The 14845-nt window shown below is 46.1% G+C and overlaps 1 protein-coding gene across 4 annotated transcripts in view; it reads left to right on the top strand.

Annotated features, from left to right (window-relative positions):
- Positions 1 to 14845, top strand: part of SEPTIN2 (septin 2) — a 126596-nt gene that overhangs the window by 86184 nt on the left and 25567 nt on the right. For all 4 annotated transcript variants that reach the window (XM_077291008.1, XM_077291009.1, XM_077291011.1 and 1 more), the window contains exons 6-8: positions 643 to 777; positions 977 to 1094; positions 3466 to 3567. In XM_077291008.1, the coding sequence (XP_077147123.1) occupies positions 643 to 777; positions 977 to 1094; positions 3466 to 3567 (355 nt within the window). The remainder of the gene's footprint in view (positions 1 to 642; positions 778 to 976; positions 1095 to 3465; positions 3568 to 14845) is intronic.

Raw genomic sequence — 14845 nt, 5'->3', positions numbered from 1 at the left:
CAGACTGATATATCTCAATTACTTTAGTTTCTCATTTATTCCAGAATTTCTTTGGATATCAGCATGATGTCTAGCTTTTGAGGATCTTTTGGTCTATTTCACTTTGTCAGGCAGGTCCTATTTAAGTGATTTCTCAATTGACAACAGGTGTCGCAGTAATCAGGCATGTGTGTGGCTAGGGAATTTGAACTCTGGTTCCAAAAAATGCGATGAAACCCAGTTAATTTATATTTTAGTGGGGGGGGCAATCACTTTTCCACACAGGGCCCTATAGGTTTGGACTTCTTTTTCCGTTAATAATGAAGACCTTTATTTTAAAAACTGCATTTTGTTTACGTGCGTTATGTTTGTCTAATATTTAAATTTGTTTTGTGATCTGAAACATTTAAGTGTGACAAACATTCAAAAGAATAGGAAATCGGGTAGGAGGCAAACACTTTGACACCGCTGTATCTGGTCAATAAGGATAACTATCCCTGTTGGATAGGTTGGTCTCACATGTGTGCTTGTTTAATTTATTTTTTTTTTTCCAGGAGCCAAACTCTCTGGGCCTAAATCATGCTGATTAAATTGTACAAAATATCACGACCCTTGCATATGTTGATCCATCTAAAACTTTTTTCCATTTTATATTAATTGCAGTTTTAAGCCCATAATTCGCTATGTGGATGATCAGTTTGAGCGCTACCTTCATGATGAGAGCGGGTTGAACCGGAGGCACATCATAGATAATCGTGTCCACTGCTGCTTTTACTTCATCTCTCCTTTTGGTCACGGGTGCGTGAAGGAATTTTTATTTTCTGATATATATTCTTATTGAGCTTGTTACTAGGTCACTGCTACGTTCATGATGACCGATCAGTCCTGACATAATGTATTCAGCAGTTCATTTTAGCACAGTTGAATATTTCTATCACTGTATACTCTATCAGGGATTTATATGGTGTGTACTGATGTGTTCGCTTGTGTGTTACAGCTTAAAGCCCCTCGATGTGGAGTTCATGAAGGCTTTACACAACCGGGTGAATATTGTCCCAGTGATTGCCAAAGCTGACACTTTAACTTTAAAGGAACGTGAAAGACTCAAGAGAAGAGTAAGGATTGTTTTATAGAAGTTTGGTTTTGATAATCCCACAGTGCTTTTTGTCATTGAATATGCACACTTACAACTTTTTTTTGTCAAAAACCTTTTCGTTGAGAACACTTTTACATCTTACAAAATGGTTGATTAAAAATGATCATATTGCATAATCCCAAGAAATATACAATTTTGTATCAATTGTTTGACAAGAATACAATGCCCACCCCACCAGCCCATCTCTCCTCCCTGCCAACTTTCCCTCTCACCGATCGGAACTCACATTTTAATATATACCGGCTACAATATCTAGTCAACAACCTAAACATGAGAACCATACAGTACGGTGTTTATCTGAAATATTAAGTCACTTTTAAAGGAGAATTCCATTAAATGTGACATCTCTTGCCAGTACCTCAGACACCACCGCTGGACACCCCCTCACTGTTTACCAAATTTCGCAATGGCCCCTCTTTTGATGTGTATTTTTTCCATCAGAATGGTGGTATTTAAGCAGTTCACGGCCTCTCCCGCTGACAGAGCAATTCTTGCCAACCAGTGGATAGCTATGGTCTTTCTGGATTGATACAGTATTTTGGCTATAGCGAGTTGTATTGGGGATGAATTCCCATTGTCTCCCACATAGCCAAACGCGCACACACACTTTAGGGCTAAGAGATATGTGAATTTTATAGACTTCGAGAATCAATCTACCCCCCTTCTCACACAACCCAACCAAGTGAGCGCAGGCCCAGAACATACAGACCAAGTCTGCTCCATCTTCCCTACAACGTGGGCAGCAATCATCTGTCCTGAGGCCCATCCTGTGTAGTACTTTAGGAGTTCTATATACTTTGTATGAGAAATATTTGGGATCTTCTTTGGGCCGTATTTATCAATACTTTTGCTGGGGACTCTACTCTGAAGACGGCCAAAGGATAGGTCATCAATCCAAAAGTAGTGGACAGCCTCTTTTAAGTCTGGTTTTTAATTGCTCTAATGTGCAATAATAACCCTCCTTATATATTTGATATAAGTATCTCAATCATGTTCAATTACAACTTTACAGAGGATCTGTCCTCATATTTGCCAGCATAGACTACTTGCTATATTAAATAGATCTTAGACCTGATGGGGTAGGTGTATTTACAATGAAAATACATGTCAGAATAGTTGTGTAATCTAATTTTTTTTTTTTTTTTTTCTGAAAGTTTTACCACCTAGTATTATAATAAGAGTTTGTCTGGTAAGCGTTCACACGTTTGGTGTGTTCATGAGCTAAATCGAATAACATTGTGGTGATAGGTCCCCATTTTGGCCCAACTTTACTTGAAAACTGACAATACAGAGGAAGCTGTCTAGTGAAGTAATGTGGACAATAATCAGCACGGCTGAGAAGCTGGAGATAGTTTGGAGTTGATTTGGTAAAAAATAAAATAAATGTAATATATAGTCGGACCTGCACCTTCTTTTGCAGTGTATGCCGTTTTAAGCTTTCTGCATGCAAGCACCTTATAGCCTCATTGTATGTCAGGCACATGTAGAGGCATACAGTAAAGGGCAATGTCCTATTAGGGAATATAAGCTCCACTCTAAGCTTTGAATGAGTCCTTTTAGGGTTTAGAAAGCTATGGTATAAGGTTTTCTTTGGCCAGATTCTGATGCGAGAGGGCTGCTTGCTCTTAAAGAAAGTATCTGTACATTCCTGGAAGTCTCTAAATGAATATTGGTTTTCCAGAGATTATTGGCATATCTCACCCACAAAATTTATATTTTCTTAATCCCAGCCATTCCAGAGATCAATGTGTGGTCTTGAAGCGTGCTGCCCCTTCCTTCCCAATGAGAGCCTGTCATGAGCTCACCAGGAACCTGTGCAAATAATAACTTTCTACATGTGGGTGCACATATTGGTGATGTTTTGTGTAGACCAGGAAAGGCATGCCCTTTCTACAGTCTTGAATTTAGGTTGACCATACAAACACATACTGTAAATTTAAGGGGCTGTCCGTTACTGATCCACCTCCCAGAACCAGTGCCCTTTCAGCATTGTTGGTGCCATGGCTGCTGGCGGTCACTTGCAGTTATGTCACGTGAGTGCTGCAGCTTTCACACTTCCATCTGACAGGAGTGCATGAAGGCTGCAGTCCATCAGCTGGTTAGCTCCAGTGCTCTCATGACACAATTATGTCACGTCACTTGTGGGAGACACAGCACCAACATTGCTGCAGCGTTGTCAGATGTGGAGGTGAGCATGTGCCTTTTTTTCTATTTTATTAGGGCCTCTTTAACATTTTAAGAAGGGGTTGTCACTTAGTGGATATCCCCTTTAAATAAAATTGACTTGAGTTTTGTATGTTCACAATAAGAATACACTTCTCCTCTTAAAGATTTTGGATGAGATTGAAGAGCGTGGAATAAAAATTTACCAGCTTCCAGATGCAGAATCGGATGAAGATGAAGATTTCAAGGAGCAGACAAGACTTTTAAAGGTAACTGCATATATTTCTTATTTTCCTTAATTTTTTCATAACTATGAGGATCTCTGTGATAGTCTTCTGAACTTAATGACCCTTTATTAGCATCCAACAGAAATGTTCCCACGACTGCAGAGCTTTGTTATTTATCGCCTTTGCGTTAACCTCCCCATGCACATTAGAAGAACATTACAGATAAAGCTGCCCTACCGACCAACTCCAGGTCTCATTACTAATGCTCTACTGGAAGCCGCAGCCCCGTGATAAAGGCAGAGGCGGTGCAAGTGCAAATTACTGGTGAACGACCTCTCGCACACTTACCATCCTTGAGGGGTGGGGAGGTCTTGCTTAGTATTAAAATACACTAAGATAAAACTCAGTATTTTGCACCTTTTCTGCCTTCAACTTTTTATCACGGGGACCTGGTGCATCCTGCAGTGCATTAGTAAGAAGTCCAGGCATTTGTAAATATGGCTGTTCTTTTCTCTGTGATTTTTTTTTGGGGGGTTTGTGATGTTTCTGTTTGTTTTAACTATCTACATTAGTGTAACATCTGCTGAACCCGATAACAGCAGGTTTGGCCAACGGGCTCATTTGTATGGAGGCCTGCTGAGAATCCTTCGACAGATGATGTGGAGGGAACTAAGGATCCGGCGTGTTTGGTTTCAGACTACACATCCTATTGATGTCAGCGACATGAGCCGCTGTCTACTACGTCATAAAATTGTAAAGAACTGCGGACTATTAAGGACGTGTATAAATAGAGTGAATAAAAATAAATAATTGGGAGAGGAGTGCATTTCACAGAACTTTGGCAACGCTTTTCTTCCCTGCTGTTAAAAATAGTCAGGCTCCAGCCCAAGATGTGAGATCGTTGGTCGGGCCAGCCAAAATTTGGTTGGCTATCTGACATGTATTTTCTGAGCACGGACAGCTTAAAGAGAACCTGTCACCTCGTTTTAAGCTTTTCAACTGCTCCTAGTGCGTTTTTAGTGTTGCAGTGAGCATCGCTAACGTGGTTTTCTCAAAAGGTCACAGTATTACGTTTAAAAAAACACTTTCTATCATATCATTATACCTTTTTCTTTCAGTCATAGGGGTTGGAGCATTTCATCGTTTTAGTTGCAGCTCAGTCACTGTCTTGTTCAAATTAAGCATGCCCACAGCATTTTGATTGATTGCCATGACTGGCCCGACATCACTGCATCTACCTAGCAAATACTGTGTGTGTGCACTGCCCATCCACTCCTCGGCATGCCCACTGACTCTGGGTGTACAGCCCCAGCGTCATATCTTATGTGCGCATGTGCCGGAGCCGCTGTGAGGCAGTGGCTATGACATCTGAGCGTACACGCTATGTGTCCCCTCTTCTCTTCGCTCTCGAGCATGCGACTTGTTTCGGTTGAAACCAAGTTCATATGGTCTGGTGAACCACCCCCATCAGAAGAACCATATTATTTCGTTCTAATCCCCTGGGGGGTATAGCTTTGCCCAATTTCAGATGCTATTATTCAAAAATTTGTTTTATAATACACAACAAAAGCAAACATATCAACAGGTTCGCACAAACACACCATATGGCATAGTAACTACTGAAATAGAGGATTGTTTAGTTACATGAAAACAAACAACAATTCCAGACAGTATCAACAGTAGTTTGCAAAAGACAATTATCAACCTGTTAAACTAAATAACAAGGAGAAAAGAGGAGAAATGTTTATAGGAACCATGAGGACAAATCACTAAGGCTAGTTTCACATTAGCGTTTAAATCCGCAGCGTTTAATCCGCATACGCAGGTGGTGGAAAAAATGCATATAAACGCGGCGTTGTTTAGACGCATGCGGTTAAAATAACGCCGCGTTTATATGCGTTTTTTTCATGCTTTTCCGTTTTTGGTGCGCATGATGAGAAATTTCAGAAGAGAAAAATCAAGATAACCTGACACTGCCAATGGGACTACAGAGGGCGTGTATTGAGATTTCTTTATATAGACCCCTGAACAGCTGGAATCTTCAGATTTTGCTCCTGTATCCTGTGTCATGATGGATCTTCGCATGGAGAGCTTTTATTTCAACCTGGATTTAAGCATCAAGTTGTTTCTTCCCTGTTTTTTTGCTTGGGAGCAAGACAGAAATCGCGAAAGATGGAGAAGGAGACAATGTAGGCGTTTTTGGAGACACCCCATTATCGAACTACGTGAGAGCCGTGGAGCCTATCACATGCTGTATGGCGAGCTTAATGCCAACCCGGAGAAATTCCATGAATATACAAGGATGTCGCAAGACTCGTTCCGGGATTTGTTTGCTCGTGTCCAAGGAGCCATACGGAGACAGGACACCCAGCTCCGTAGAGCGATTCCACCGGAGGAACGTCTGCTGGTTACATTAAGGTACGTTCCAAATCTAAACCAATGACAGTCCAAATTTTGTGTTTTCTGATGTATGTTTTGGGTATTTTCCTTTCTTTCTTTAGCGTAACCACACCATAAATAGAATAGTTTGTAATTTTTGGGGTGTTTCTTTTTCTTACAGATTTCTGGCAACCGGAGAGAGTTTATCATCCCTCCACTTCCAATACTGGCTTGGAATATCCACCCTGTCCGGAATAGTTGCGGACACCTGTCGGGCTTTGTGGAATGTACTCTGGGATGAGTTTATTCCCCTACCCACCTTGGACATGTGGCTTGAAATTGCAGGAAAATTCAGGAGTGTGTGTGATTTCCCCAACTGTTTAGGAGCAGTGGATGGAAAACACATTCGCATTATCAAACCTGCCAGAACAGGATCGGAGTATTTCAACTATAAAAAAATATTTTTCTGTTGTGCTCATGGCAATAGCTGATACGAACTGTCGCTTCATCGCCGTGGACATTGGAGCTTTTGGCCGTGGCAACGATTCCCAGACTTTCAAGAACTTTGATATGGGCCGCCGTGTTTATGGCAACAATTTCAATTTTCCACCGCCACAACCTCTCCCCAACACTCAAGGTCCACCGATGCCAATTGTTATGGCTGGGGATGAGGCCTTTCAGATGTGTGAAAACCTACTGAAGCCCTATTCCAGTCGGGACTTGAACCACACTAGAAGGATCTTTAACTACAGACTGACCAGGACCCGAAGAACAGTAGAGTGTACCTTTGGCATTCTGGTCGCTAAATGGCGCATTCTTGCATCAGCCATAAATCTAAAAGTGGAAACAGTCGACGAGGTGGTCAAAGCCTGTGTGGTTCTGCACAATTATATAATGGCTAAGGAGCAACCCAACATTGAACTGGATGAACCAGTTGCACACTCACTGCCCGATTTCCAGCATCACCCGCTGCGGTCAACTGCAGCAGTTGGTCACATGCGGGACCAATTTGCTGCCTTTTTTGATTCAGATATTGGACGTGTGTCATGGCAGGACAATGTTGTGTAAAAGTCCTGTTGTAATTATATCTGTACCAGTAATTTTCTGAAATGATAATATTTCTCATTAATAAACTTTAGTTTTGGTTGTGTTGACCGTGTCTCCTATCTTTTTCCTCTCCAAACCAAGGCTGTCCTAAAACTAGCAGTATTTGATCTGTATTTAATATCAGTATTTGTAATCCAAAACCAGGAGTGGGTGATAAAGGCAGAGGTGCTAGTTATTATGTTAATATCATAATTTAACTCTTAATTGTTCCACTCCTTGTTTTGGCATACTATTACTGATATAAAACACTGGCCACATACTGCTAGTGTTATGGCAGCCATGTTGCTTTATTGGTAAGCTTGTTGACGTCATTGCATCCTGATTCTGTTCTGCTGTATCCATTGGACACAAACTGAAGAGACAATGACTGTCACACTATCTATACTCATCAAGTCAGGTGTCAGAAATAATGAATTCATGATGCACATATAACAGCTTCATGAATTCCCTACTTCTGACACCTGTGCAGGTGAGCATAGATATGCCGTGTGTGATCACCATCGTCCCTTCAATTTGTGTGTAATAGATTATGTACACAGAAGAGAAAATGGAGGTTATACAAGGCAGTTCTCTACTCACCAGGTCAGGTGTCCTAACTAATGAGTTCTTTGACACCTGACCTGTTCAGTAGAGTTCTGCACTGTATGTCCGCCATTTTCTCTTTTGACTGCAACACTAGTCACAGACAAAGTAGAAAGAAGAGATTACGGAGATAATACAAGTATACATTTTTTGGCCCACCTCATATCTCTATACTAAAGACAAACAAAACTGCAGTCTTTTTTTTTTTTTTATAATACTGGAGATATGATGTGGCCAAAAAATAAAGTGTGTGGCGAAGTTTCTTATTTGGCGCACGGTGTGTGTTGCCGGCGGCGGAAGACACAATAAACCAAACATAATTGGGGCAAAACAAATTTTTTAAATTTTTTTAACAACCAAAAAAGTTATTTACCTGCGCCGGCTTGGGGTAGAGTGATATAAACGGGGGGTGTGAAGCACTGAGGCCTGGCTAACCGTGGACGACGCAGAGGTGGCAGGAGAAGGGGCAATGAAACTAGTAGAGTCTGGAAGTTCGGGGATGGGGCTTGACACATGAGAGGCTTGAGACGCACTGGAAGGGTGAGACAAACCTGACATTGCAGACACATTGGGAGGTGAAGGGGGAGGAATGGTAAGAGTCCTCTGCCTTTTTTTTTTTTTTTTTTGGGGGGGGGGGTGGTTGCCGGGTTCTGGGAAGCCTTGGTCGGCTCATATGGCGTGGCGTAATAGTGGGTGACCTGTCAGGGTCCGGCTGCACCATGCCAGAGTCCATAGTGCTCGTAGAGCGTGCAGCAATGCCAGAGTCCATAGTGCTCATAGAGCGTAAGGCCATGCCAGAGTCCATAGTGCTCGTAGAACTTGCAGCCATGCCAGAGTCCATAGCGCTTGTAGAGCGTAAGGCCATGCCAGGGTCCTGCTACATCGTGGTGGTGTCGGTACGCAAGGCCATGCCAGGGTCCTGCTGCATCGAGGTGGTGGCGGTACGGAAGGCCATGCCAGGGTCCTGCTGCATCGTGGTGGTGGCGGTATGGAAGGCCATGCCAGGGTCCTGCTGCATCGTGGTGGTGGCGGTACGGAAGGCCATGCCAGGGTCCTGCTGCATCGTGGTGTCAGTGGAGGAGGTCCAAGCCGGAGCAGCGGTTGTCATGGTGGTGGCGGTGGGATGTCCAACTGCACTCGGCATGGTGGTGGTGCTGTAGTGGTGTCCGGCAGTGCTAGGAATTGAGGTGGCCGTGCACCGGTATGCAGCAGAGGTCGGCATTGAGATTAATAGTGACAGTGAAGGCACAGGTGGATATGCCGACACTGTCTGCTGGAAATACCGACTCTGCTGCATAGCCTGCACCTAAGCAGCATTGCAGGCCTGCATGACACTCAGCTGGAGATCAGGAGTAAGGTGTTCTGACATGCCCTGCTCAATTTGGTTAAAAAAAAGATGTGCTGGCCTCTGGAGGTCGGCTTTCACTTGGTCAAGGCTTTTGGTGACCTCCTGGATACGTGCATTCAATAGGTTATGTGAAATATCCATTCTGTCACTCAAATCCTTGATTGCGTCGTGTAAAACCAAGCTCAAGTGCAAAAACTCGGGCATGAGTGACCTGTCCGATGCCCGCTGCCGGGAGGAGCCCCAAAAAAAAGGGGCAGTGGAAGAGGACTGCGAAAGGGGAAGACCTGATGGACCAGCTCCCTGGTCTCCAGTTAGTGTGGAAGGCCCACTTGCTGCAGCGCTACTGGATGGCTGGGACGGGTCCGTGGCTGTCGGATGAAGGACCGCTCCAGAACCTGGGCCAACAGTTGTGCTCCATGTGCTGTGAAAAAAGGAAAGAAAATTAATACCAAAAATTAACCAGACGCAAAATCCTGTGGAACAGAAATATACAGATTATGGCAATACAATACAACCTAATGCAAGGGAAAAATACTTACGTTCTCTGGTCAAGGACCGGTCTTAAAAATGCCAGAACGCGATGGTATTTGTATTTTCTGATCCTTGCTCCTGAACCACTGGGAACACGGCTCTCTTGACGCAGGTCCTTGTTGAAGCGGTCCTTCATCGAACGCCAACGTGTTTTGACTTTGGCCACTGTTAAAAAAAAAAAATAAAAAAAAGTCAGAAAATGGACTTTTGGCCGTGCTCACACAACTGTGTGTGATGAGAGAAACTCCTGAGAGTTTCTTTCATCACACACAGTTGTGTGAGCACGGCCAAGGTGTCTGCTGCTTCACACTGCAGTGCAATACTTGCCAAATGCATTTCGGACCCGAGTCGGGGCGTTGTCCCACCATCCCACATCTCTTTGGCCACCTCATTCCATAGGCGCCGGATCATCACGTTGTTTTGTGAAGGAAGAAATTAAGAAAGATTCTCCATTTTGTGCTTTTCGACTCCATTTTCTTGTTGCTTAAAGATAAATTCTGTTATTTAATTAGGTAAAAGGTTATAGCTGCCATGAAGTAACTTTATCTTGTTGTTCACAAGCCTGGTATTCAACTAGGCTATGGTTCATAATTGGTATAAAGACCTTGAGTCTTCTGATTCGAGCCAGGGAAGGGACTCGGGGGTGTATCGCTATACAAGACTGAGGCACCTGTTAGTATGTCTTTTTTATGCCAAGTAGATATGACCTTATATGTAGTTTCCGGTTTTTCTGTATACTCATGGGTTAAGTTTTTCCTGCATTCTTATAGGTTAAGAACTGTGAGCGTGTTCTTATGCTGATTGGTTGAAGTATAATTTCTATGATTATGAAAAGCGATACACAACAAAACGGGGGCCAGAGATCTGCTCGATCCCCCCCCCATACAGAGACACACGTCTCCGTCTGGTCATTTTCAGTTGCCGGCAACGCCCTGTAGATTAATTTGGAAATCACTGAGTTAACCGTGAAGGATCAATTTAGATCCTCCCTCAACAGTTTGAGTGCAGTGGATCCCGGGTGTCCCACAACGGGACTCGCTCCTGGACCAGGGAGATGAGGTCTTTTTCAATTAGGTCATCCTCCCGTTGTGGAACCTAAAAATTAAATAAAGTCATTAAAGTTTTGTGAATTAACATAAGGGAAAAAAAAGAAAAAAGATGCAGAGAAATGGCATGAATAGGAAAGTCAACATACAAAAGGATTCCAGAAGAAAAAAGTTAAGAAATAGGAATGGGAAGAAAGGAAGATTCAAGAATATTAGACTGAGGATACAGTAAACAGTCAGCCTTGTATACGTACCCGCTGCCGTCTTTCCACCCGACCTTGAGTCCTCTGCTCCTGCCCACTTTGTGCTGCAGTTGAAGAGCTCTAAAAAAATTAAAAATTCAAATTGTCATATGTGTAGATGTGACAGTGAATACTTACCAATCTGACGAGGCAAGTACACACCTCACTGACATGTTCTACTTCTGACTGCCCAGGACGAAACTCCTCATCAGAAGAAGCAGAAGACATTCTGATGCATGCAGAAAGAAAGAAATGCAAGAAATTAGGACATGTAGAGACAGAAAATAGAAAATAAAGGCATTGGATAGGATATACTCACATTGTTCAGGGTCTTGTTTTCCTCCAAGATGTAGCCTGTGTCTCGTCTGCTTCAGTGTCTGCTGAGTAGTGAACTGCAAATGTCCACTCCCTCCCTTTATCACATTGTATGTGTGGGGTGGCTTATCAGTGTCTAGACATGTTTTTCTCTATTGAAACGCATGCGTTCATGAACGCAAGCAAACGCATGTGCTTGTGAACGCATGCGTTCATATAGACAGCAATGCTTTTTTCTCCTACGTATCATTGGGGGACACAGGACGAATGGGTGTTATGCTGCTGCCACTAGGAGGACACTAAGTTAAACACACACAAAAGATTAACTCCTCCCCTGCAGTATACACCCACGGGCTGGACAATCCAGAGCCAGTTCTTACTTAGTGTCTCAGGAGGCACTTGGGTCCTCTGGACCCCACCAATTTTTGGATTTAACGGAGAGAAGGGAGCGACAGGCAAATTTTCAGCTCTGATCTCTCCCGCACCAACAACGGGCAAGTACATGGAGCGTTCCTCCTGTATCCTTTCCCGCGACGATGGATGCCAGCCCTGGCTCACGTTTCAGTGTGGCGACGGTTCCTTAGCGTTCTGATCTCCCTCCCTCCCTCTCAGGCGACCACGGGGACTAATCATCCACCTAAGTTTCCTGGAGCCAGGGCACAGCCGGACAGATTGACATGGCGTCCGTGCAGCCGCCCACTGCATCACCACTGAATATAGCGGATGACGCACGGCGGCAGAAGCTCTCCACCCTCTCCCTACCAAGGTGAAGGTGGATGTAGCATCGGTTCCATCGCACAGGGTAAGTGCGGGGACCGACGAGCTGACAGGAGGGGGCCCCTTACTCTCTTACTAATGCGGCTCTGCAGCCGCGGGGCAGCGTTGTACTTCTGAGGGGGCACGGCGGGCAATCCGGCGCTCCGTTGGCGCATTGGCAACCCGGCCCGGGCCGGACTCCAGCGCCCGCCTACATGCACGCCAACGCCCGCCCATGACACGCCCCCTCCCTGGGCGCTTCTCGTTCCCGAGAAGCGCCCTTCTCACATCTCGGCGGCCATCTTGGACCGGGAAGTATGCTGGTGGCTCTGCAGCTCCGCAGCGCACAGGACTTCAGGATCTACCTGCCAGGCCACCGCAGGACTTTGGTGAGACGCACTCAGTAGGATTGTCTCCCCCCCCTGCCAGTACGCTCTCTTAATCACAAATATGTCACAGTCTAAGCAAAAACGGACTGGAAAGACCCACTCTGTTATTTTTGCTGTGTGCACCTCCTGCAAGGTATCTCTGCCCCGAGGTCACACTGCTCCGCTGTGCACCGCCTGCGAAATGTCTGCGGCACAGGATACTCCGGCCTCTGTCCCGGAATGTAGCGAGCCTAGTACCCCCGCATGGGCGTCCTCCCTTGCTCGATCTGTGGCATCCTTGGAAAGGACGATACAGTCCCTCCGTGAGCCGTCCCTTACCCAGGGCTCTTCCACGGATGATGTAACGCGGTCTAAGAACCCCTCTCGGCCTAGAGGTCGTACCGCTTCCAGAAGCTCTCACTCATCTAAAAAGAGGTCCAGGGTAATATCTCCGGTCCGTGATCAGCCCTCCGGCTCAGAGAGCGATGTCTCTCGCCACTCATCCCCGACTCATAGCAGGGAATCCTTCCTGGACGACGCATCCAACGCGTCCTGTTCCCCAGAGTATCATCACGATCAAGAGACCCTAGATTCTCTCATAGACTCTGTAAGTCAGACGCTACAGTTAGAGGAGGAAACCCCGTCCAAGGCGGCTCATCCCGTGTCATTCGGGCGAACCACAAAGGCTCATAAATTTTTTCCTACGCACCCTCAATTCAAGGACATTGTCGATCTCCATAGAGTCCGTCCGGATAAACGTTTCTCAGGTCAGAAGGCTATGCAATTGAAGTATCCGTTTGCTCAGGACCTAGCTAAGGAGTGGTCTCAGTCACCCTCCGTGGACCCGCCAGTGTCTCGGCTAGCCACCAAGGCGGTTCTATCTTCCTCCGAGGGTGCGTCCATCAAGCATCCCACTGATAGACAAATTGAACAGATGGCTCGTTCGGCTTTTGAAGCCTCCTCGGCTTCTCTCTTTCCTTCTTTTGCCGTCACGTGGGTTGCAAAGGCCATGACCCATTGGGCCGAGTCTTTAACCTCTACAGCACTACGTGCCGACTTACCCCCCGAAATTTCACACCTGACCACTCAGATTGCCAGAGCGGGGGACTTCGTAGTTTCCGCATCCTTAGACGCGGCCAACTGTGCCTCTCAGGCAGCGGCCAATGCTGTCACGATCCGCAGATCCCTTTGGCTCAGGGACTGGAAGGCGGACTCGGGTTCCAAAAAATCCCTCACGTCTCTTCCATACCAGGGCGAACGCCTTTTTGGGGACAAACTAGACAAAATAATCGCAGACTCCACAGGAGGAAAGAGCAAATTCCTTCCCCAGCAACGAACTTTTCGGCCCTTTCGCAACCAACAGGGCCGAGGCCGATATTTCCGTTTTAGCTCCAATTGGTCCAATCCCTCCTCCGCGCCACCCGGCGTCGGGAGAGGTCAGCGCAAGGACAGAGCCTCCCAGCCGTCTTACAAACCTTCTCCCTCCTGGAGAGGCAGACCCAGACAACAGGGATCCCGAGGGCCCAGACCTAACAGGTCTCCACCTCAATGACTTTTGGCAAATGCCGAAGGACACTGACAGAGTTGGCGGCCGCCTACTCTTTTTTCGGGACGCGTGGCTCTCGGTAGTTCCCGACCGGTGGGTCCGCGACCTAGTGTCCTTCGGTTACAAGATAGAGTTTGTCTCTCGTCCCCCATCTCGTTTCTTCCAGTCCCCTCCTCCCAGAGCAAGGGTCCGTCAGTATTTCCAGGCCATAAAGTCGCTATGGGAAGACGGGGTCATCATCCCGGTACCTCAGAACGAGAGGTACCAAGGTTTCTATTCCAATCTTTTCATCGTACCAAAGAAGGACGGATCAGTACGTCCAATATTAGACCTCAAGCTTCTCAACAAGTACGTTCGCGTACGTCAATTCCGCATGGAGTCCCTCCGCTCGGTAATTGCCTCTCTGGAAGAGGGCGAGTTCCTTGCATCTCTAGATGTTCAAGACGCTTACCTGCACATTCCCATCCTACCGTCTCATCAGCGCTTCCTCCGCTTCGCGGTCCAGGGGCACCATTTTCAGTTTGTCGCCCTACCCTTCGGGCTGGCCACCGCTCCTCGGGTGTTTACCAAGGTCATGGCAGCTGCCGTGGCCATTCTCCATGCTCGAGGCATAGTGGTGTTGCCCTACTTGGACGACATTCTCATAAAGGGCTCCTCTTTTCGATCCTGCTCAGAAGCAGTAGACGTCACCATAAATACTTTTTTGCGCCTGGGTTGGAAAATCAACTTCAAAAAATCTTCCCTGGTCCCGGCTCAAACCATATCCTACCTGGGAATGATCCTAGACTCCTCTCAGGGTCTAGTACTCCTACCTCCGGAAAAGGTTTCCACTCTACAGAGAGAAGTCCGAAAGCTTATCCAACCTCGCCCTCACTCCCTACGCTTCTCCATGAGGGTACTCGGCAGGATGGTGGCGGCGATGGAGGCAGTGCCTTTTGCTGTTTTTCACCTCCGTCCCCTACAGCACGCCCTTCTAGCAGTATGGGACAGGAATCCCGCCTCGCTCGACCGCCGTCTCCTGTTCTCTCGCCCAATCAGGCAGTCTCTCAAGTGGTGGACCAAGAGGTCCTCCCTGACTCGGGGGAAGTCTTTCCTTCCGG

The sequence above is a fragment of the Ranitomeya variabilis genome, chromosome 2 (assembly GCF_051348905.1).
Source record: "Ranitomeya variabilis isolate aRanVar5 chromosome 2, aRanVar5.hap1, whole genome shotgun sequence".
In the NCBI taxonomy this organism is placed as follows: Eukaryota; Metazoa; Chordata; class Amphibia; order Anura; family Dendrobatidae; genus Ranitomeya; species Ranitomeya variabilis.
Note: the sequence above shows the minus strand (reverse complement) of the source record. Positions and strands in the feature narration are given on the sequence as shown.